General features: G+C 53.5%; 2 protein-coding genes across 3 annotated transcripts in view; one reads left to right on the top strand and one right to left on the bottom strand.

Moving 5' to 3' along the window:
- NBEAL2 (neurobeachin like 2) overlaps positions 1-10,347 on the bottom strand; it is a 30,044-nt gene extending 19,697 nt beyond the window's left edge. The window contains exons 1-6 of one of the 2 annotated variants that reach the window (XM_068982512.1): positions 10,297-10,347; positions 1,470-1,558; positions 1,265-1,393; positions 1,082-1,163; positions 875-999; positions 624-706 (exon numbers count right to left, since the gene is read on the bottom strand). In XM_068982512.1, the coding sequence (XP_068838613.1) occupies positions 624-706; positions 875-999; positions 1,082-1,163; positions 1,265-1,393; positions 1,470-1,558; positions 10,297-10,347 (559 nt within the window). Of the gene's footprint in view, positions 1-623; positions 707-874; positions 1,000-1,081; positions 1,164-1,264; positions 1,394-1,469; positions 1,559-2,113; positions 2,144-10,296 lie in introns of those variants that run through there. The other variant, XM_068982514.1, reaches the window with a different exon arrangement.
- A 2,396-nt stretch (positions 10,348-12,743) lies between these two features.
- CCDC12 (coiled-coil domain containing 12) overlaps positions 12,744-20,709 on the top strand; it is a 40,354-nt gene continuing 32,388 nt past the window's right edge. Inside the window, exon 1 of the mRNA XM_068981935.1 lies at positions 12,744-12,995. Coding sequence (XP_068838036.1) covers positions 12,900-12,995 — 96 coding nt within the window. The 5' untranslated portion in view covers positions 12,744-12,899. The remainder of the gene's footprint in view (positions 12,996-20,709) is intronic.

Consider the following 20,709-nt stretch of genomic DNA (forward strand, 5'->3'; position numbering starts at 1 on the left):
CCATTTCCTTCTCCAGGGGATCTTCCCGACCTAGAGATCGAACCCAGGTCTCCCACATTGCAGGCAGATTCCTTTACCATCTGAGCCACCAGGAAAGACCCTGCCCTAGGCCCATCTGAGATCCTGGCCAGTCTCCTTCCAATGAGAGGAGAGAGGAGACCCAGGGGCATAAGGTGCCCAGGGAGAACAGGTGCCTAGAGATGTCCTGAGGGGTTAGCAGGAAGGGGGGGGCACCTACTGTAGAGACTGTCATGCGGCAGTGAGGAGACTGGGTGGAGCTACAGGGACAAAAAGACTGGACCAGAGAGTTTGAAAACGGTCCAGGCCAGAATGGGGTACAAGTCACTGGAGGGATCCAGGAGATAGGAGAGAAGCAGGAAGGCAAATCAATTCCCCCCCTCAGAAAAGACATTACTCATTTTGTGCAGACATGCCCTTCCTCTCCTCTCTGCCCCTAAACTCCCATTTCCCTATAGAGGCCCATTCACATTCCTTCTCCCAGCACCAAGCGCAGCCGCAGTAAGTGGGTCCTTACTGCATGTGCGATGGGGAAACCACAGGAAGGGGCTCGGGTTTGAGGGCGGGGCCAGATGGAGCGGAGTGGGATGGGGGTGGGGCCTGACCTCGGAAAAAGGCGCTGAATTCAGAGGGCAAAGCAGCTGGAGGGAACTTGTATTTGCTCTTCTCCTTGGCGCTGATGATTTCCCTGGGGGGGCAGGGATGGGGTAGGGGCCAAGGTGAGGCCAGCGCTTCACTCCTCCTGGGTCACACCCCCTCAGGGCCCTGCACCCCGCCCCTTCCACCCCTGCACGTGGGCCACCCCAATCCTCTCCTCGGTCTTCTCTGGGTCCTCTGCCAGTGGGCCACCTCTCACCCCCTGTGCTGGCGCCGCCAGGTCTGGTATGGGTCGAAGAGGCCCTCACAGAGAAGCAGGGCATGCAGGGTTACAATCTCTAGCTGAGGCCCACGGTCCTCCTGCGGTGGTGGGGATCCTTTCAGCTGTAGGCAGACGGAGAGGGTGGAAGGGTGTTAGCTGGGCCGTGGCTACCACCTGCCACCCCCAGGGTAGAGGCCACCTCACCTCGGCCACCAACTGGGTCAGCAGCGCCAGCACCCGGGGCGCCAGCACCCGGCCCCAGCCCGCCTCTACGTTCTCAGGGTTCCTGATGAGTGAATGATGGGAGAGGTCCCAGTGATATGCCAGCCCCTACCCCGGGCCCCAGCTCCATGCCCTCCCACCGTGGAGAAGACAACAGGGACCCACCTACAGAGGATGATGAAGAGCTTGAGCAGCAGCAGGGCTTGTTCCAGGTCCCTGGTGTCCAGCTGCTCGGCCAGCACATGCAGCACGTCCAGAGGGAGCAGCGGCACCTCGGCACCCACCTCCTCTGGCCTGCAGGGGGCAGGGAGGCGTCACTGGGCACCGAGGACCCCTCAGTCTCCCACCCTCTGAGGAGCTCCAGCCTCACCTGCGTGGCTCCAGAGAGGAGAGTGAGATGCTCTTCTCAAAGGCACCCACAAAGGCCTTCAGCCACTGCTGCAGGTAGCCCAGGTCCTTCTGCAAGGGAGGGCACAGAAGGGGCACAGTGGACAGAGGTGGGGAGTGAATGGGGGTGGAGAGAGATTGCAGGCAGAGCGGGAGGGGAGGTTGGGGGGTGGGGAGAGAAAGGGGGGGAAGACAGGAAGTGGAAGGTCAGCATCAGAGGACTGCCCGACATACTGACCACTCCCAGGCACCCCCGTCTGCACTTCTTGGCCTCCCGGTCTCTGCTCCCACTTCCTAAACTCTTGGGGATCCAGGCAAGCCTGACACCAGCAGGGGAGGAGCTTAAGTGTGTACACGTCTGGAGTGTGGCTGTGGCCCACAAGGGTGCTGGGGCTACAGGTCTCCAACCCACTAGCCTCCCTGAATCCAAAGCTATGGGCTGGGCTCTCGTCTGCTACCTTCTCCCAGCTTCGCAGGCACCACCTCCAGGAAACCTTCCTGGACTGTACATCTCAGGATGCATGTGCACCATCGACCAGGCAGAGCCATGCACACACACCCCACCCACATGTGCAGGCGCAATGCCTGACCTCGCCCCAGGAACCTCCACCCACCCTGGCTGGTTACCTGGACCCCAGGTCCCAGAGCTGGTTCCATGGGCAAGAGCGACAGCGGCTGAGCCCAGGTCTGGGCGCCACCAGCCAGGGAAACTTTGGTGTGAACGGGAAATGTCCCCTCCCGCCCTGGCCCCTGGGGCAGGAAGCGCAGAGTCACGGTGGGGGAAGGGGGCCGCTTCCTCCCGGCAGACCGCAGGGATGTGGGGGGGCCTGGGGCACCCAGGGCCCAGCAAAAGAAGCTGCGAAAGACCCAGCCTAGCACCGGGGGTGGGGCCTGCAGCACAAAGGGGCGGGGGTCACACTGCCCTGGGTGGAGTTTGTGGACAGAAACTAGTTGTATAGGCGTGAAGTCCGGCCTATCTAGGGACAGCCTGTGGTCCCTACTACAATAGTGCCCTTCATTCAGGGCACCAACAGTTCCCTGAGCAGGGTCTGAGGCCTCTGGCCCAGGAAATAATACTGGAAGACTCATCCATACCTTTGCCTTGCCCTCAGGCCAGGTCTTGTCTTGGCTCCCCATCGGCCCTGCAGGTCTCTTGGTTCAGGCACACAGGTAAGCCCCAGACAGCCCTGACCTCTAAGCTCCTCCCAGGGCATAGAGTGGGCGGTGGCCTGGAACTAAGCTCCTCCTTCCATCCCTCCACCTTCCCTCCTTCGACGCTGGCGTCATCTGGAGCTCCCATCTAACAGTAGGGCGGCAACTTTCTTTCCCAGGGGCAGAGGGGAAGGACAGGGACTAAAGTGGAGAAACTTTACGGGCCAGGGACTCATCACAGGCAACACCCCAAGACTGTTCCCCGGCTGCCAAGACCTCAACTCCAGGACCTGCACAACTATCTGCATGGACAGCTCATGCTTTGGCCACTTGTGGGCCTCACACCCCAGGGCCAGGACTGAACGGGCCCCAGGGAAGAGGGCCTGACCCCAGCAGACTGGGCCAGGCCCCCCAGAAACTGTGGCAGAGCAGCCCTCCGCCCCGTGGTTGAACCCTCTCATACATTTTGTCACAGAGCTGAGACCCAGGCAGCTCAGAGAGAGGGTGCGGCCACTGGGGTGCACACCACCAGGACTTTCTGCCGGTCAGTTCTCTTTGGTGACCTCGCCACCCTATTCTGCTGGCCGCCTCCCTGCTCACCTACCTCTGTCCATTCCATACCTCTCCTCTCCACAGACCAGCAAGGGCACCAGCATGCCTAGCCCTGAAAACACCAGAGCCGGCCAGGGCTCTCAAGACTATTTCTTCTGAACTCTTCCCATGGCAGATGGGAAAACGGGGGGCCCCTGAGGGGATGCCTCATGCACCACCACAGCTGCAGCTGTACCTCTAAGGATGCTAAAAGCCAGTCCTATGTTCTAGGCCAGGCCCACTCACGGTGGCTAGAGTCAGTCAGCCGAGCTGACTGCACAACTCACGCCTCTGCCTGGGTGATCCCACAGATCCCAGTCTACCTGCAGAACTGTCCCAACACCATCCCGCCTTCTACTCCCAAACCACCCCTAGTCAAGCCACCGTCTCTCCCACCCAAAACATGAGTCTCTTTTGCCCACTGTAGCTCTGATGAGTACCTACAAGCCACATATGATCACGTCCTCCCTCCCTGGACCAAAGATAAAGGCTTAATTGCTAAGCCAGGCATCCTGGGTCCCTAGTCCAACCAGGGCCTGCTTCTCCAGCCTGTCTGGCCTTCATATCTGTGATGCACACTCTCCTGTGCAGGCCTCTGCTCCCCACCCAGGCCCTGGTGCCATTTGTGACTTGCGCTTGTGGTACTTAAGCAGGAATCCTTCACCCTCTTTATGTCCATCACCTCGATCAACCCTCCCAGACCCGGATGGGCCCCCTCAAACTCTGCACACCTCCTGCTTCCTGTCCCTAGAACCATATCCTCTGCCTGTCCGGTCTTGCAGACTTCCAACAGGTCCAGGCTGGGCTGGGTTCAGGGCTGAGGCAGTGCAGGCGGCAGCCTCGGTGGGTTCTGGAGGGGTCTCTGAAGCACAGGACTAGGCAGGGGAAGGGGTAACTGCCTGTCTTGACTCTGTGGGTCTCACCTCTTCACCCCTGGAGGCCTCAGCCTGGCTCTGACCCGGGTCCTATGACTTGAGGCTGCAGTGCTGGGGGACTGGGAAGCTGAGAAGAGCAGGGGCCTTGTGCATGGAGGCAGTGCCATGTGCAGAAGGTTCCAGAGCCTGAAAGAGGCAGCTGTGCTGCCTGGGCTCCCACACTCCTCTCAAAGATCGGCCTCGCCGGCTCCTCCTTCCCACTCCAGCTCTGAACAGGAGCATGGGCAGGCCAGCCCACTCCCCCCCGCACCTGCCTGGCCCAGGGTCCCAACCCTGCCCCTCCCGTCAGGAAGGTCAGTAGCAGCCACACTCCGCTCTGGGCCCTGCAGTGGGGAGAAAACTGTGGGTGTGGGGGAGGTCAGTTTCCCGGGGCGGGGGGTGGGGGGCGGTTCTCAGAGTCACCCATGTAGGGACCCCAATTTATGCCCCACCAGCCTTGAGGACACTTGGTGCTGAGGGAGGGGAGCTCCCGAAGGCTGGCGAGACCCTGGATGGGCAGGGAACCACCACTTCCTCACAACTCTGAGCTAACCGGGAAGATGGGTGGGCGCGGCTGTCTGTCGGGGGCACAGGGACCACTGAGTGCCTGGCACCATGCTGCCTGAGACCTGCCTGCCCTACCCCAAGCCTGAAAGCTGCCCTGTGTCCCAGGGCCCAGACTTTGCCCCAAATCCCCCATCACCATCAAACACAAAAGTTCCTTAAACAGCACCCAGCGCCCCCCAGGGCACATTGGTTACACCACTGTTGGGGCAGCCGGCCAGCCGCCCTGCCACAGGATCAGGGTATGTCCACTGCCGCCTCCTTCAGCTGAAGCCCCACTGGCTTGGTGCCCACCTCACCGCCAGCCTCATGCGCCACATTCATGGTATTACTCACTGTTCCCAACCCCACAGGTCTGCATGTGTTTGGCTTTCCGCGTTTCCTCTGCCTGAACGTTCCCTATCAGAGTCAGCACCTCCCGCAAGATGCAGCTCTCTCTGGAACTTCAGAGGTCGGGGGTCCCATACTGAATGTGGGTAAGGGCATGGATTCTGGAGTCCAGTCCCGATTCTTACATTTGGTAGCTTACTTAACAGTAATCTCTCAAAAGGGAACCCTCCTACACTGTTGGTGGGAATGCAAATTGGTACAGGCACAATGGAGAACAGTAGGGAGGTTCCTTAAAAAACTAAAAATAGAGCAATCATATGGCCCAGCAATCCCACTCCTGGGCATATATCTGGGGGAAAAAAAAAAAACATTCTTTGAAAAAAATACATGCACCTCAGCGTTCACTGCACCACTATTCACCATAGCCAAGATAGGGAAGCAACCTAAATGTCCATCAACAGAGGAAAAAATAAAGAAGATGTGGTACATATATACAAGGGAATATTATGCAGCAATAAAAAGGAACAAAATAATGCTATTTACAACAACATTAATGGATCTAGAGATTGTCATACTAAAAGAAGTCAGACAAAAAGACATATTATGTGACATCACTCATATGTGGAATCTAATTTTTAAAAAATGATATGGACGAACTTATTTACAAAACAGAAACAGACTCACAGATTTAGAAATCAAATTTATAGTTACCAAAGGAAAAAGGTAGAGGCGAAGGAAAAATTAGAAGGTTGGGATTAACACACACATATATATATATAATAGATAATTATAAAGGATAATTATAAAAGATAATTATAAACTTTATTCTGTACTCTAAAATAACCTATATGAGAAAAGAATCTGGAAAAGAACAGACATATGTACACGTGTAACTGACTTTGCGACACACCTGAAACTAACACAAACTGTAACGCAACTACACTCCAATACAAACAAAAATCTAAAAAACAAAAAAACCAAAACATTAACCTGTTTCAGCTGCCTCTTTAAAGATCATTGCTTTGTTTAACAGGTAAAGGCTTCCCGACCATACCCACCAGCATGTGCTAAGGTGAGTGGGCTCTGCCTTTCCAAGCCCTTGGCATTCTACAGCATCACTCTCTTCTCCCCACCCACCTCCATGAGTGACAGGTGAGTGACAGACCTTGGGTCACTGGCTGAACCAAAGTCCCAAGGGCTACTCCCCAGCTGGGTTGTCCAGGCAAGTGGAATGGGAGGATCATGGTGGACCCTGGGTTAGTGTTAGGAGCAGGGTAGGGAGAGCAGACTGAGGCTCCACAGTGGTGATTCCTCCCAGTCAGCACCCCTTCTCCTGGAACAGGCAAACAGAAATGGGATAAGGTGGGATGGAGCCGGATCAGGATGACCTCTTTCAGGCCTGGGCATCTTCCCAGTCAGCATCAGGAGGGGGATGGCAATGTCAAGCTGAAAGTGGCTTTGGGCTACACCAGGAAGACTGGAGGTCAGACTCAGAGGACCTCAGGCCAAGGAATGAAACATGAAGATGGGGACTTCTCCAGGGCCAAGGCAACTGAGACTAGTGTTTCAAGGGCCTAGGCGGCTGGGCCAGCCACTCCCCTTACCTGGGGAGGGGTTCTTGAAAGGCATGGACCTCTTGGTCTCCATAACACCCCTTAGGACTTAACCTTCCCCTTGTCCTATCACTATGGAAACCAAGAATTTCCTTTCAGGGTCCCCATAGTAACTGACTTGTTTCCATGGGGACCCCACACTTCCACATCAGCTCCCCAGTTGCCATAACAACTCCAGTGATTACCAGCCCCTCCCCCAACTCTGGGCTCTATGCTACTCTCCCCATTACCTCAGTCTCTCCCTCTGCAGTTGCCTCAGTAATGAAGGCAGGGAGGAGGAAACGCTGGTTGCCCCTATGAGGTATGGAAGGGGACTGGTGCGGCCAAGCAGCAAGGGGGTCCTTTTCCTCATCTCAAGAGGGTGAACTGAGGCATAAGAAGAAGTATGGCCCAGCTAAGGTCCCAGAGGGAGCAGAGGGCCTGACTAGGTTCCCATGGTGCAGCAGGGCTCATCGCTCAGGGTGAGGGACCAGGAGGGGTGGGCAAAGCAAGGTCAGCTGGAGTTCTCACCTGACCTCCCTGGAGCCCCGTGTCCTCAATGACACAAATGGAGTTCAGCCTGGGCTCCACACCTGTACCCTCAACATCTGTCCCGACCTCTGGGCCCCCGAGTGCCCCTCAGCTCTCATGCACCCCAGTGCTCCCTTTCACTGGAGGGCTACCAAGCAATACCGCTGCTCCAGCTGCGAGGGGGACGCGCATCTGCATATTTTGCATCACCTTTACACACCAATTGCAGCCTTTGGGTGCTGTCCCCAGCCCCCTTGTCCTTGTGCCCACTTCCTAAGCCCTCACTAGGGAAGCCCTGCTGGGGGGTCCTCTGGGCGTGCTGCCACCCGTCCCTCTCACTCCTGATATCCTGCCTCTACTTCCCACGGCCATGTGCCTGATCCTCCCTGTCCTGCGCCCTCAGATCTCAAGGCCCAAACTCTGTCCTCTGGCACCACATCCCTGACAAGTCGCTGCTCTGGGGCCTAATGCCTCCATCCAGCTAATACCCAGGAAGCACCTACTAAATGTGAGGTGAAACCGTGGAGTAGCGAGCACAATGAGGGTGCAAACCAGGACATGCCTGGGCTGAGGTCCAGCTCGGTCGGGGTGGGGGGGACAGGGCGCAGGCCCACCTGAGTTCTGCCCATGGAGCCAGGCCTTTCCTGGGTAAAGGAACACAGGGCAGAGGCTGGCTGGAGCTCTGCGGGACAACCTGTGTACGACCATGCCTTGGTTTCCCCGCTAAGGCCCTGGGAGGCTCAGACTGAGTGATGTCTAGGGCTCCTTCAGGAGCCACCCACAGCCCCCTCACCCACTCGTGGCCCCCAGAGGTACGGGGTGAGGGGGGCTGAATCTAGGGTCTGTGAGGGGAAAGGAAGGGCAGAAACGGGGGTGCTCCCTGGGCGGGCCCAAACCCACAACTGGGGAAACAGGTTTACCAGCTGATGTCAGCTCTCACTGCTGAAGGGAGGGGTGAAAGTATTGGGGGACCTACTGGCTGGGTGGCTGGCCAGCTCAGGGTTTCTTAATAGCCTCTATCAGTTCAACCCCTTACCTATCTTCCGCTCCCCTGAGCACACACACAATAGGTCCCGGCAGGGCTCTGACGCGGGCAGCCACCAACCACTCCAACCACTCCCTGGGAGCCCAGTGCAGAGGGTGGGGACCACATTCCGGGAGCAGGAGCAGGACCAAGCCGGCAGGAAGGCCGTGCTGGGAGGCTGGCTGGAGCTTCCTCTCCCCAGGAAACCTGGCCCCTCCCGGCTCCCGGGGTTCACACTCATATCCTGGATTTGTTTGCCTGGCCCCAGGCTGTCCCCTGCCTGCCCAGGCTTCCAAGGCTACAACCAGCTAGCCTGTGCCCCACTCCTCCCCAGTGAGGTGAGGAGTGGGAGGGGGAGAAGGGACTCAGCACAGGTGAATGCTAAACACCTGTGAGGGACTGACTGCCTGCAGAGCTCAGCTAAAAGGGGCAGCAGGAGGCACCCGTGTTGGAGGTTCGGTTCTGGGAAACCAAGACACACCTTCCCCCAGAAGCATGCCACCCTGCCTGAAGACCCACCATTAACAGCCCTCAGACTCATCACCTCGTTCAAGCCCTTCACCTAATCACAAGAGAAGAAACTCACGACCAAGAACCCGCCCACGACCATGGGGACAATCAGAAGCACAATTAACATCCCTCAGATGTATCACCTCATCCAAGCCCCCCTTCACCTGGTTACAACTGAAGGAAGTGAAGACCAAGAACCTGCCCGCAACCACGAGGGCAATGAGAAGCATAAGGGCCAGTGGCAAGTTTCCTCCTAAAGCTTTTCTCCATCACAAGGACCAGTCTTTGGACATAGAGACAGAGAAGCCAGGGGAACAGGATCCAATGGAGCAGGGAAGCAGGAAACTTCTCTGGCCTGGACCAGTCATACTGGCTACCCCAGTCATACTGGCTACACCTCTGCAGAGTCCAGGCCACTCCAGGCCAGGACTGTGCCAAATTTACAGATATGGAAATGGAGCTCAGGGTGTAAACAGCATGCATGCCCTGAATCACACCAAAGATGGACTCTACTCCATTCACTGCCTCCTGCCAGATGCCTGGATTTCTCACCACCCGAGCGGGCTCAAGAAGCTATGGCCTTTGTGGCCTGGATTCCTGGTCCCTGGGGCCCCAGACCTAGCCTGCAGTCTTGAGAGACAGTGGGCTAGCCTATTCTCAGAGGGCCGGCTGATACGAGCATGAACTTCCCCCCAGTGCCCAGATCAGGAGCACACAATAGTCCATTGTGCCCAAGGTGCGCCTGAGCCAGGAGTGTGATGCCAGGCAGGTGCAGGGAGGAAAGTTGGTGCTGGGTGAAGGGCAGAGGAGTGTTGCCCTGGGTTCTCTCCCTGCTGTGGATACAGAAGGAAAGTGGGGCCCTATGTGTTCGATACAGTTTGGGGGACACCTGGGTTGCTCCCATCACCTTGAGGCCACTTAAGGTAGTCAATGAGGCAGGATGAGAATCTCAGGAGAAAATGGTATCCCTCCATCCCTTTCAAACATCCCTCCCAGCTAGTCTGTATTCCCCGTCTCCACCCTTAGCATCCTGAGAAAATCTTTCCTTTGGGCTGGACCCCCGGTTAACCCACACCCTCCTCTGCGCCCGGGGTTGGGGTGGGGCCGGCTGGGGTCAGGAACTCACCACGGTCAGTTCGCTGCAGCGGATCTGATGAGTTGACCCAAGACCGAAGTAGTGACCTCCCACCAAGCCCACTCAGACCCGTCGACCAAGACTACCCAACTGGGCACAGCCGTCAGGAGGAGCAAGCCCAAATGCAAAGTAAGCCTCCCAACCTGGCCCCCCCCCGCCGGGGCCTCAGTTTCCCCATCTGTAAAAGAGATAAAGGCCGGCTTGGTCCGGGCCCCTCTCCTCCGGCACAACCGATGCTACCCAGTCCGCACCCAAGAGGCTCCAGCGTGGCGCGCGCCCGCGAGGACAGACCCCCAGGTGTAAACGCCAGAGGCACCAGCGGGCCGGGGGCGCACACGTGCATGCGGAGCCGGAGCAACCCCGGCTCGCGCGCAAATACGCGGCCCAGGTTGCGCCGAGCGCAGGTGCAGCAGGCGCCGGGCGCGCGGAGCTGGGGGCCCGGCGAGCGCGGGGCGGGGCGGGCTCACCTGCGCGTAGTAGAGCAGCCACAACTCGTAGAGCCGCTCCGAGGCGGCCATGGCCCGATCGGGCTCCGGCGCTGCTGCACGCCACCTGCCGCCACCGCCTCCTCCTCCGCGCCGCCCGCCGGTTGCCCTCGGCCAGGCCCATGGGCGGAGGGCGTCACTCCAGGGCGGAGCGGCCCGGTACTACTGGAGGAAGTAGTACTGGCCCCCGCGGCGCTCCTCCTCCCGGTCGGCCGCCGCCCGGCTTCCTGCACTTCGGCGGCTGCCACCGCCGCCCCGCCCCTCCCGGGACCGAGCAGAGGGCGGGGAGCCCGGCGGGAGGAGGAGCCTGAAGTCAGGGCGCCCAGCGGCCCCGCCCCCCTCCCCCAATCCGCGCGCTACCAGTGCCTCGGGTAGGGCCAATCTGAGCCTTCCGGACTGGGGTCGGGGTCTGGGATTCCAGACTTGCCCCAGGTCTAGACCTGACTGGCTGGAACGGCCACCATTCGTGCAAGGGAGAGGCTCGCGGGCTTGAGGGAAGGGGCTGCGGGCCGCGGGTAGATGGGCAGTGTCCTTCAACAAGTTGTGAGGACAATAACCGTGATGACCACTTGTAGAATTTATACGTGCCAGGTGCTGGTCTAAGTGCTTTATGCGGAGACCGAAGTGCCACCTTTTTTTTTTTAATCCTATTGTTAGTGGAGCAGGATAGTGCGACGGGAGTGTGGAGTGCGGCGACGGGATAAGAAAACTAGGACAAAACTCAAATAGCTCTGGGCGAGCAGTTTCCTCCACCTGTTTAGCAGTAGCTTTCACCTCGCCTGGATCCCTTCCTTCAGGAAGCCTTCCTAGATGCTCCAAGTGGAGGCAGCCTTCACTCCAGGGTTCAGCACTTGGTTCACATCTTTTAACTTCAAGAGGATAAAGGCTAAAGGGTGCCTCGTGCCTCTGTTTGACAGGCAGAGAAACTGAAGCCCCGATGGGCCAAATGAGGACCATTTGGGCAGCATGAACAGGGACAGATGCCAGACAGTTTTCAGAACCAGTGCCACCATCACCCCTGGGCATCTTTCTTTCCCTACTTCCCCCACCCCCAGCACCCTGAGAAGTGAGGAGGGCCCTTGTTGTTGGCCAAGGGTAAGGCCCTCTATTGGGGCTGCTTGGGGGTTGCGGGTGGGGTTGCAGGACCCAGAGAGTTACCATCAATTGGAGGAATTGAGTCTGGAGCCCACTAGACCCTGGGTGGCCAAGAGGAGACACACTCTGTCTCCATACCCATCCTATGCTGTCCTCGTGGGTTCACGGGCATCTCCTCCACTCTGGCCTTTTTCCCTGCCCCATCCATCCTACTTCTGACATTTCCTGAGCACTGACTACCTTCCTATTGTGTATCACCTGGATACCTGGAAGGGCACCAAAAGGCCCAGGGTACAGAGGTCAAGAGGGTCATTCGTGGGGACAGGCTAAATAGGGTTGTGTGGCCCTGGAGATCTCTGTTGGGAACTGGGAAGGAAGGAGTGGGTGTCCACCTGCTGTCAGACTGGGAAGGGAGACCACAAGCGGGGAACAGCCTTGTTGAGACAAGTCACGGGTGTGGGTGTGGGTGGTGGGGGGAGGAGGAGGGCATGGGCTCCTCTCCTCAGGAGGTGGGAGGAAGTGTGGCTCTGGGAACCTGGATAGGCTATCAGAAGATACTGACTTCGGCCAAAGAGGACTGTCTGTTGTCGGTTGTCAGGCCATGTTAATTAACTTGAAAGGATACCGTGGCAGCTCCAGCTGCGGAGCGGTGCACCTATTGGCCAAGGCCACACCAACTGTCAGCTTAGTTCTCAGGAACTAAGCTCAGAGTGGTCTCTTGGGGCCCCCTGGGTCCAAGTTGGGGTTTGCTCTTCTTCGGGTTAGGTAGTCTGGCTCTGGGTACTCTGCCACCCCATGAGGGGTTCGAGGTGGGAGGCGAGCATCCTTGAACCCAGAGGAAAATGGTCATTCAGCCAAGCCCTGCTCTGCTTAGGCTCTGTCTGAGCTGACAGCGGCCAGAGAAGGGCCCAGGGGCCCATGAACAAGTGTATCAAGGAAGCCACTGGTATCTTAAGAGGAAAGGAAAGGCAGACCACTTAATCTGGGGTCGGAATGGAGAGAGTCAGGGAAGCCTTCCTGAAGGCATTCGAGCCTTGAAGAATCAGAAGTGGACAAAGATGGGTTAGTTCAGTAGCTCAGTCGTGTCCAACTCTTTGCGACCCCATGGACTGCAGCACGCCATGCCTCCCTGTCCATCACCAACTCCCGGAGTTTACTCAGAAAAAAAAGATGGGTCAGCGAATTGCAAAGTGGCGCCTAGGTAAAAACCAGAGAGATCGATGCGCTCTATCCTCCTTCACTCAGGTCTGGCTGCTCTTGCCGCTTTTTCCCTAATTGGCACTGGACGAATCGAGCCTTGGAGCCTTCTTTACCGGCCGCGAAGAGTTCGGAGAGTCGCGAGGGAGGAAGAAGGCGGGTCCATTGGTTGGCCTTCGGGTCTTCCTGCTCTTCCATTCTCGTCCCTGGATTGGCCCTGAGAGGCTCATCTACACCTTGGGCCTGCGCGCTGAGGGGCGAAAGAAGGTTGAGGGGGGTTGTCTGTGGGCAAGATGGCGGCGACTGCGGCCGGTGTGGGCCGATTAGAGGAAGAGGCGTTGCGGCGAAAGGAACGGCTGAAGGCCCTACGGGAGAAAACCGGACGCAAGGTGAGGAATGCCCTGTGAGGGCCGTGGCTGAGGTAACCAACGTTTGGATCCGCCATAGCGACGAGAGGGCAGGGGGCTGCTGGGAAAAGGCAACGGCCGAGGTCACGCATGCGCGCGGTTCGAGCTTGCGCACTGCGTCTGTGCCAGCCCAGTCCATGTGGCTTTGCTAGAGCTGTTTGTCCTTCGCAGGTGCTGTCGCGCATGCGTAGCGACGGGTAGGGCAGTGGTCGTCGCTCCTCAGTCCCTTTGGCTCCTGTGTTTTCCGTATGGGACTCCAGGGCCACTACGAGTTTCTCATGGTCATTGGTTTAGGCGTGGTTTGTTCGCGTCTGAACGCGCTGAGTCTAACGTTTTCCCATGACCATCCGGCCTGTGTGCCAGAGCGCTCGGAGAACGGCAGTACGGAGTGTACTCAGCGCCCGGCAGAAAGCCTCGAGTACAGAAACCCGACAAGAAAGATCCATTTCTAGATTAGGGTAGACTTCGGGGAAAGAGGCGGGCGCTTAGTTGTTTACCAGGCTCTTCTTTGGGGCTGGACCGTGTAGTCCTACTGGGTGCCAGACTTGGAAGCGTTGTTCCTTGGTCTTGTTTGACGCCAAAATGGCCTGATTCTGTTTCTACTTTGTTCTTCTCTCGGAAGTAATCGAGGGAAAGGAGAACTCTGAGGCTCACTGCTTCTGTGCGAACCCTGGACCTGTCACTTGGGGTTGTGAGATGTGGAACAAATTGCTTCATCTCCGTGAGCCTCGGTTTCTTCATGTCTCCAGTGGAGGATAACAACCCCTAAACGTTCGTTCTCACTGGATTATTTACTCTGTTAGATTATCTATATGCAAGAGCCCTGGAGACTGTAGAGTACGGAGGATGGACGTTGTTTATTCTGCTGTTTGGATGGGCAAAAACTTTGTCCTCAAGTGTGCAGAATACAAAGGATGTTATCTAGACCTGCAAGGGATTGGGGAAAACAGGGAGGCCATTTTCCAACTAAAAAAAGAGGCAGGCAGGTCGCTTTGGTTTGTTGCTTTTCTGCATGGCTCTCTGATGTCCTGCTAGAAAAGAGGAAGGGGAAGTAATAGAGAGTGAAAGCCAGCAGAATTGCCTTCTGTTTTTATTGGCAACTTTTCGGTCCTGTCAGTCATCTCTGCAAACTTCGTGGCCCAGGGATGCTCAGGACCTCAACTTTTAAACAGTAGCTAGTCGACTGGAGCTGTTGGCTTAGATTTAGGGCCCAGATGATTGGAATTTGGGTTTGAGGGCAGAACACAAAGAACAAAACAGCATCCTCAGTGCCCCTTACAATGGGAAGGAGGCCCAGGCTATCAGAAAACTGGCCTTTAAGTAAACTATATATTTTTGGCTCTGCTGGGTCTTTGTTGCTGAGTGGACTTATCTCTAGCAGCAGCAAGCTGGAGCTACTCTAGTTGTGGTGCGCGGGGCTTCTCATTGAGGTGGCTTCTCCTTTTGTGGAGCTCTGGGATATAGGCACAATAGTTGTGGCACCCGGGCTTAAGCTGCTTTGCAGCATGTGGGATCTTCTCAGATCAGAGGTTGAACCCACATGTCTTTTGCATTGGCAGGCGGATTCTTTACCACTGAGCCACCAGAGAAGTCCAAAACTCAGCTTTTAAGAGGGATTCTCTCAATGGGCTGAAAAAATGAGCCTATTTTTTCCCTTTGCTTTAAAAAAAGTTGTGTAGAATATACATAAACACAAAATTTACCATTAGATACTAATTGTGGTTATAGTTTTGATTTTCATTTCTCTGATGATTAGTGATATTGAACATCTCATGTGCCTATGGCCATTTGTGTGGGTTTTTTTGAGAAGTGTTTATCAATCCTTTCCCCCTATTTTTTTCTTTTTGCTATTGCTGTGCTCATTTTTTAATTGGGTTTTGACTGTGGTTGTTGAATTGTAGTTCTTAATGTGTTCTGGATTTTAAGCCTATATCAGATAAGTGATTTGTAAATATTTTCTCCCACTCCCGAGGTTGTATTTTTACTTTCTGCTAATGTCTTTTGATGTGCAGAGTTTTAAATTTTGATGGTCATTTTACCTTTTTCTTTTTCTGTTGTTGAGGCTGCTTTTGGTATTGCACCTAATGAACCATTGTCAAATAGAAGATCATGAAGCTTTTCCTCTGTTTTTTTCCTAAGAGTTTTATAGTTTTAGCTCTTTCATTTAGGTCTTTGATCCATTTCAAGTTAATGTTTGTATATGGTATAATGTACTTTCTTTTGCATGTGAGGGTCCTACTTTCCCGGGCCCATTTGTTGAAAAGACTGTCCTTTCTCTATTGAATGTTCTTTGTGCCCTTGTTGAGAATCATTTAACGGTATATGCAGGAGTTTATTTCCGGGCTCTCTCTCTTGTCCCATTGGTCTGTAGTTTGTCCTTAGGGCTGTGTCACACTGTTTTGATTACTGTAGCTTTGTAGTAAGTTTTGAAATCAAGAAGAATGAGTCCTCCAACTTAATTCTCTTTCAGGATTCTTTTGGCTATTTGGGATTCCTTGAGATTCCATATGAATTTACTTTTATTTTTTCTGTTTGTGCAAAAAGCACCATTGAGATTTTGATAGGGGTTGCTCTGAATCCATAGATCATTTTGAGGAGTATTGCCATCCTAACAATATTGTCTTCCAGTTCAAGAGCATGGGATGTCTTTATGTTATTTAAGTCGTCGATTCCTCTCAGCAGTACTCTCTAGTTTATACTGTACAAGTCTTCAGCCTCATTGGTAAATTGGTATTAGTGATCCTCAGTATTTTATTCTTTCTCATGCTGTTGTAAATAGGATTATTGTCTTAAATTCCTTTCAGGTTGCTCTTTGCCAGAAGTGCTGCTGATTTTCATCAGTTGATTTTGTATCCTAGAACTTTGCTGAATTTGTTATTGTTCCTGAGTTTTTTGTTTTTATTTTTATTCTTATTTGTTTTTATCTGGGTGGGTTGTTTGTCTGTTTTGGTGGGCTTTTTGGGGTTTTCTGCATATAAGATCATGTCCTCATTGAACATCCTTTTTTGGCAGGTCTAGCTAGGAGCTCTTGATTATTCCACTCGTATAGGCCTTTTCCTGCTTACAAAGGGAAGTTAGAATGTTTAGTTGATTCTTCAGTTTCCACACAGTGGTGTCAGTGGTACAGCAGTGGTAGGCGATGAAATGTTGTTTGGTTTGTTTGAACATGGGTTATTAGAGCTAGTACTCCTTGTGTTCAGCAGGTGTCTGTTGCGCACGCACCGTGCACCAGCCATTCAGACGCTGGAGGTGCCACAGTGAACCAAGCACACAGAAGCCTGTGCCCCAGGCAGCTTCCATTTAGCTGGGGGAGCACTCGGTCAAGCAAAATACATCTTGTGTTAGATGGAGATGGTGTTATGAAGAAAAGGAAAGAAGGAAAGAGAGATGGGGTGTGGCTGGTGCTCCTGTTTTACTCAGTAGCTCTGGCGGTTTCATTTCTTTATTAAAGGCAACAGTATTTTCAGATTTAACATGGTAAATGATACCACCTGCCTGGCTTATCTTATCTGGTGTTGATGACAACCTTGAGAAGAAGGAAGAAGGAGGGCTGATTTGTAGGTAGAAGCACTGAGACCAATAAACATGAGGCGGTTTTATTTGTCACGTAATGAGGAGGTACCCTAAATGAACGCTGGGGTGAGGAGGGACCACGAGAACAGGGGGTGGCTGTCTTCACTCACTGGATTGGACTGGTTTCCCTGAGGCAGAGTGGGGCAAGTTGAGAAACCTTCCTATGTATTTTGTGAGTCCTTAAGGTTTTATGAATTACATCCCCCAAAAAACAACAGTGGCAAAAGAGTATAGACCTCAATCCAAGCTGCCCACATACCTTAATCTTTTCTGATTAAGACCCTAACTAGTCCTGATTCTGGCCCTTCTTCACACCAACAAGGATGGGTGTGGCCTTACTTGCCACAGTTCCTTTTCTTTTTTTTGATATACTTTTTTATTTTGGTAAAATCTGGGTGACCTAAAATTTGCCATTTAACTGTTTTTCATCGGCATTAAATATATTCACAAATGTTGCGCAACCGTCACCACTATTTCTGCAACGTTTTCATCACTCTAAACGAAACTCTGCAGCCATTAAGCAATAACTCCCCATTCCTCTCTTACCCCGGCCCCTTGTAGCTGCTAACCTACTTTCTGTCTCTGAATTTGCCTAATGTAAATATCTCATATAGAAAGGAATCTTTCAGTATTTGTTCTTTTGTATTTGGTTTATTTCACTTAGTGAAATAATGCTTGTAATTCTGGGTCCATCCATTCTAGTATGTAACAGTTTCCTTTTAAAAGCTGAATAATATTCCATTATATATATATATATATGTACACATACACACTCACCTTATATATATATACACACAACACATTTTGTTTAGTCATCTGTTCATGGACACCTTTTGACAGTTGTGATTAATACTGCCATTGGTATATTGGTGTACTTTTTGGTGTATAAATCTTTGAGTCCCTGTTTTTAGTTCTGAGTATATATCTAAGGAGTGGAATTGCTTGTAATTCTGTGTTTAACTTTTTGAGAAACCGCCAAGCTATTTCACACAGCAGCTGTATCATTTTCCACTACCACCCGCAATGCATGAGGGTTCCAACCTCTCTACATACTTGCCAAGACTTGTGATGTTCCTTTAAAAATAAATTCTAGCTCTCCTGGTAGGTGTGAAGTGGTGTCTCATTGTGGTTTTGGTTTGTATTTCCCTGATGATTATTGCTGTTGAGCACCTTTTTATGATTTTCCATTTGTATATGTTCTTTGGCGAAATATCTATTCATGTCCCTTGCTCGTTTTTAATTAGGTGGTTTGTCTTTCTGCTGTTGAGTTGTGGTTGATTTCTTTACATACTCTGGATATTAAACTGTGGTCAGATATGGGATTTGCAAGTATTTTCTCCCATTCTGTGGGCTGTCTTTTCACTTTATCGGTAGTGTCCTTTGATGCATGACAGTTCTTAAAATTTTGATGAATGCCGATTTATCTTTTCTTACCTTTCGTTTCCTGTGGTTTTAGTGTCATATTTAATCTTCACAGTTCTTGAGTGACGTTATTGTTGGGGTGGATGCCTGGGAAAAAGCCAGTCAAGGGTCTACAGTCAGAGTTAATTTTCCAGCCCACAGTCATTTCCTGTGGGACCTGTGAGTGGGGAGGAAGTACGGCCTGCCTGCTGCTAGGAGATAGGAAACGAGGGGTCTCCTCACCCAGAGGGGCAGTGGTGCCCCGCTTTTATAGTTCATTCCTCTGATGTGAGCATGAGGCCGCCGTGGGGCAGACTCCAGGCTTGAGCACTGCCTCAGCCTGTTGATGGAGAGTACCTGTCTGCCCCATGGGGGTGGCTCCCTGCTGGCCCCCTAGACTCAGCGGCAGGTCCTTCATTGATACCATCTGTGCGCATGGTTTTGCTGGAGGCATCATGGTTTCAGGCATGAGGTTGATTTTCCTCATGGTTTATCTTCTTCTCTCACAAGACTGTAAACTCATAATGTAGTGTCATCTAGAGGAATCCGTCCTGAGAGTGTGACAGACGGACTCAAGATTCCGGTCACAGGTTTCCATGTATTATTCAGTAGTAAAGCTCCATCATGGTTGTGCAGCTCGGCAGGTTTCCAGAGTGCTTCCTTGCTAGCCCAGGTGATGCCACTGATTTGAGAGGGGGCAAGACAAGGTGTTCCGAGGTGCTGGGATGCCCAAGGTGATGGAGGCTAAGTAACTGCTGGATTCTTGCCCAAGCAAGACCCTCTGCTAGAGGGGGCTTTTATTCAGGGGCAGCCTCACTTGTAGCAGCATCCTGCAAGTCAGCCAGTCCAGGGTGACAGGTGGAGAGACCACGTACAATATTCGACCATGCTCCTGGGGTTACTGGGAAAGCCAAGCTGGGTCCAGGGATGCTTCACGGGAAGGCAGAGTGGAACATGAGCTGAGTCATGATGGATGGGACTGAGGATGGAGTATTAAAGTAGCTGGAAAGGGATGTTCCACGGGAACAGTTCAGAGATGGGGACATTCAGGGGCACAGAGAGCCCAGCAGGGATGCTCCAGAGGGTTTGACAGCACGCAGTTGGCAGGAATGGGGTCTGAAAGTGCTGCTGGGCAGTCTGGTGGCCAATTTCTACAGGAGCCAGAACTTCCGGCTGGGAGGGCAGCCAGCCTTCCCCGGGCACATATTTCTGTATTGTAGTATTGGAACCTCGTTTCCTGATGCTCATCCGGAAGTTCCAAGCCAGGTGAGTAGGTGAACAGTTCAAGGCTGTCGATGAAGCTCTGTGTCATTCTCTTCCGTCCTGGCCACCAGGGCACCTTGAGGCCACTTTCTTCTCTGATCTCGTCCTCATCAGCAGCCGGATGGAGGCTTCCAAAAGTGATTCAGTTGGCACAAACATTCGCCCCTTGGCTGTTGGTTCTTCTGACATTTGGCCTGGATTGGACTGTCTCTTTCTGCCCCGAGACTTGGAGACTGGTTGTCTGCTCAGCCAGCCCCTCAGGGATTGGGTGTGACCTCAGGGCCAAGGTCTGGCTGTTAGCTCTCAGGTTCAACAGCAGTTGCTGTTTTCCGCTCTAGAGACCAGAACAGTGCTGTTCAGGGTTCTCCGTACAATCTGTGCTGTCTGGCGCAGCAGCCGCGAGCCACATGTGGCTCTTGAACCCTTGAAATGTGGCTAACATGCGTTAATTTTATTCCATGGGCTTCCCTGGTGACTCAGTGGAAAAGAATTCGCCTGCAGTGCAGGAATCGCAGGAAACCCAGGTTCTATCCCTGAGTTGGGAAGATCCCCTGGAGGAGGGCATGGCAACCCCACTCCACTGTTCTTGTCTGGAGAATCCAATGGACAGAGGAGCCTGGTGGGCTACAGTCCATGGGGTCGCAAAGAGTCAGACACAACTGAAGCGACTTAGCACGCAGGCAAATTACTTTATATTTGGACAGCCATCCTTTATGTATGACTGCCTTATAGAACAGTGTATCTCTGGAGGGCTTGCTCCATCTCATCCAATTCATAAGAGACTGTGTCTCACCTGAACTCCCATTAAGAGCCAAGAAGGAGAGGGCAGGTGGTAACCCAGGTGACCATCACGTCAGCCTCGGGTTTTAGAGTTGGGGCAGAGGGCTTTGAAGTTGTCAGTCTTTGTAGCCAGTGTCTCCAGCCGATGTATATTCCTGACCTTTTGAGTGTGCACCCACTGGAGTTGAATGCTGACCGAAATTCGCTGGCACAGTTGTGATCTTCACAGTCAAGACATGAGCGTATGGAGAGCGGAAGCAGTGCCAAGGCAGAGGGGAGCGGGTTGAAACTCTCTTACCTGGGTGTTGTGGGTAAAGTCCTAGCCAGTGTGGGGTGAGGGAATAAGAGGGAGCTTGAGGGAAGGGCTCGCATGGGTTGTGGGCAGCAGAGGGTGGCAGCAAGTGAGGGATGGTGGAGGAGAGTCCAGCGAGCTGGGGCGGCAGGGGTAGTCTGACTTGTCCGTGACCGGCTCATCTCTCAGGAAGCTGTCTCTGTCCCCACCCCATGTGGCCGCATCCCCATGCCCAGCAGCCTGATTGCTACATCACTTGAGGCAGTTATGTCTCCTGGATTGACAGCCTTTTGCAGGTTGGCAGACCCAACATTTACATGACTGCTTATAGGGTCTCAAGACTTGTTCATTTCTGAGGCAGTCCTTTAAGATAGACGTTGATTACTC

This window comes from Capricornis sumatraensis, chromosome 10 (assembly GCF_032405125.1).
Source record: "Capricornis sumatraensis isolate serow.1 chromosome 10, serow.2, whole genome shotgun sequence".
Lineage (NCBI taxonomy): Eukaryota > Metazoa > Chordata > Mammalia > Artiodactyla > Bovidae > Capricornis > Capricornis sumatraensis.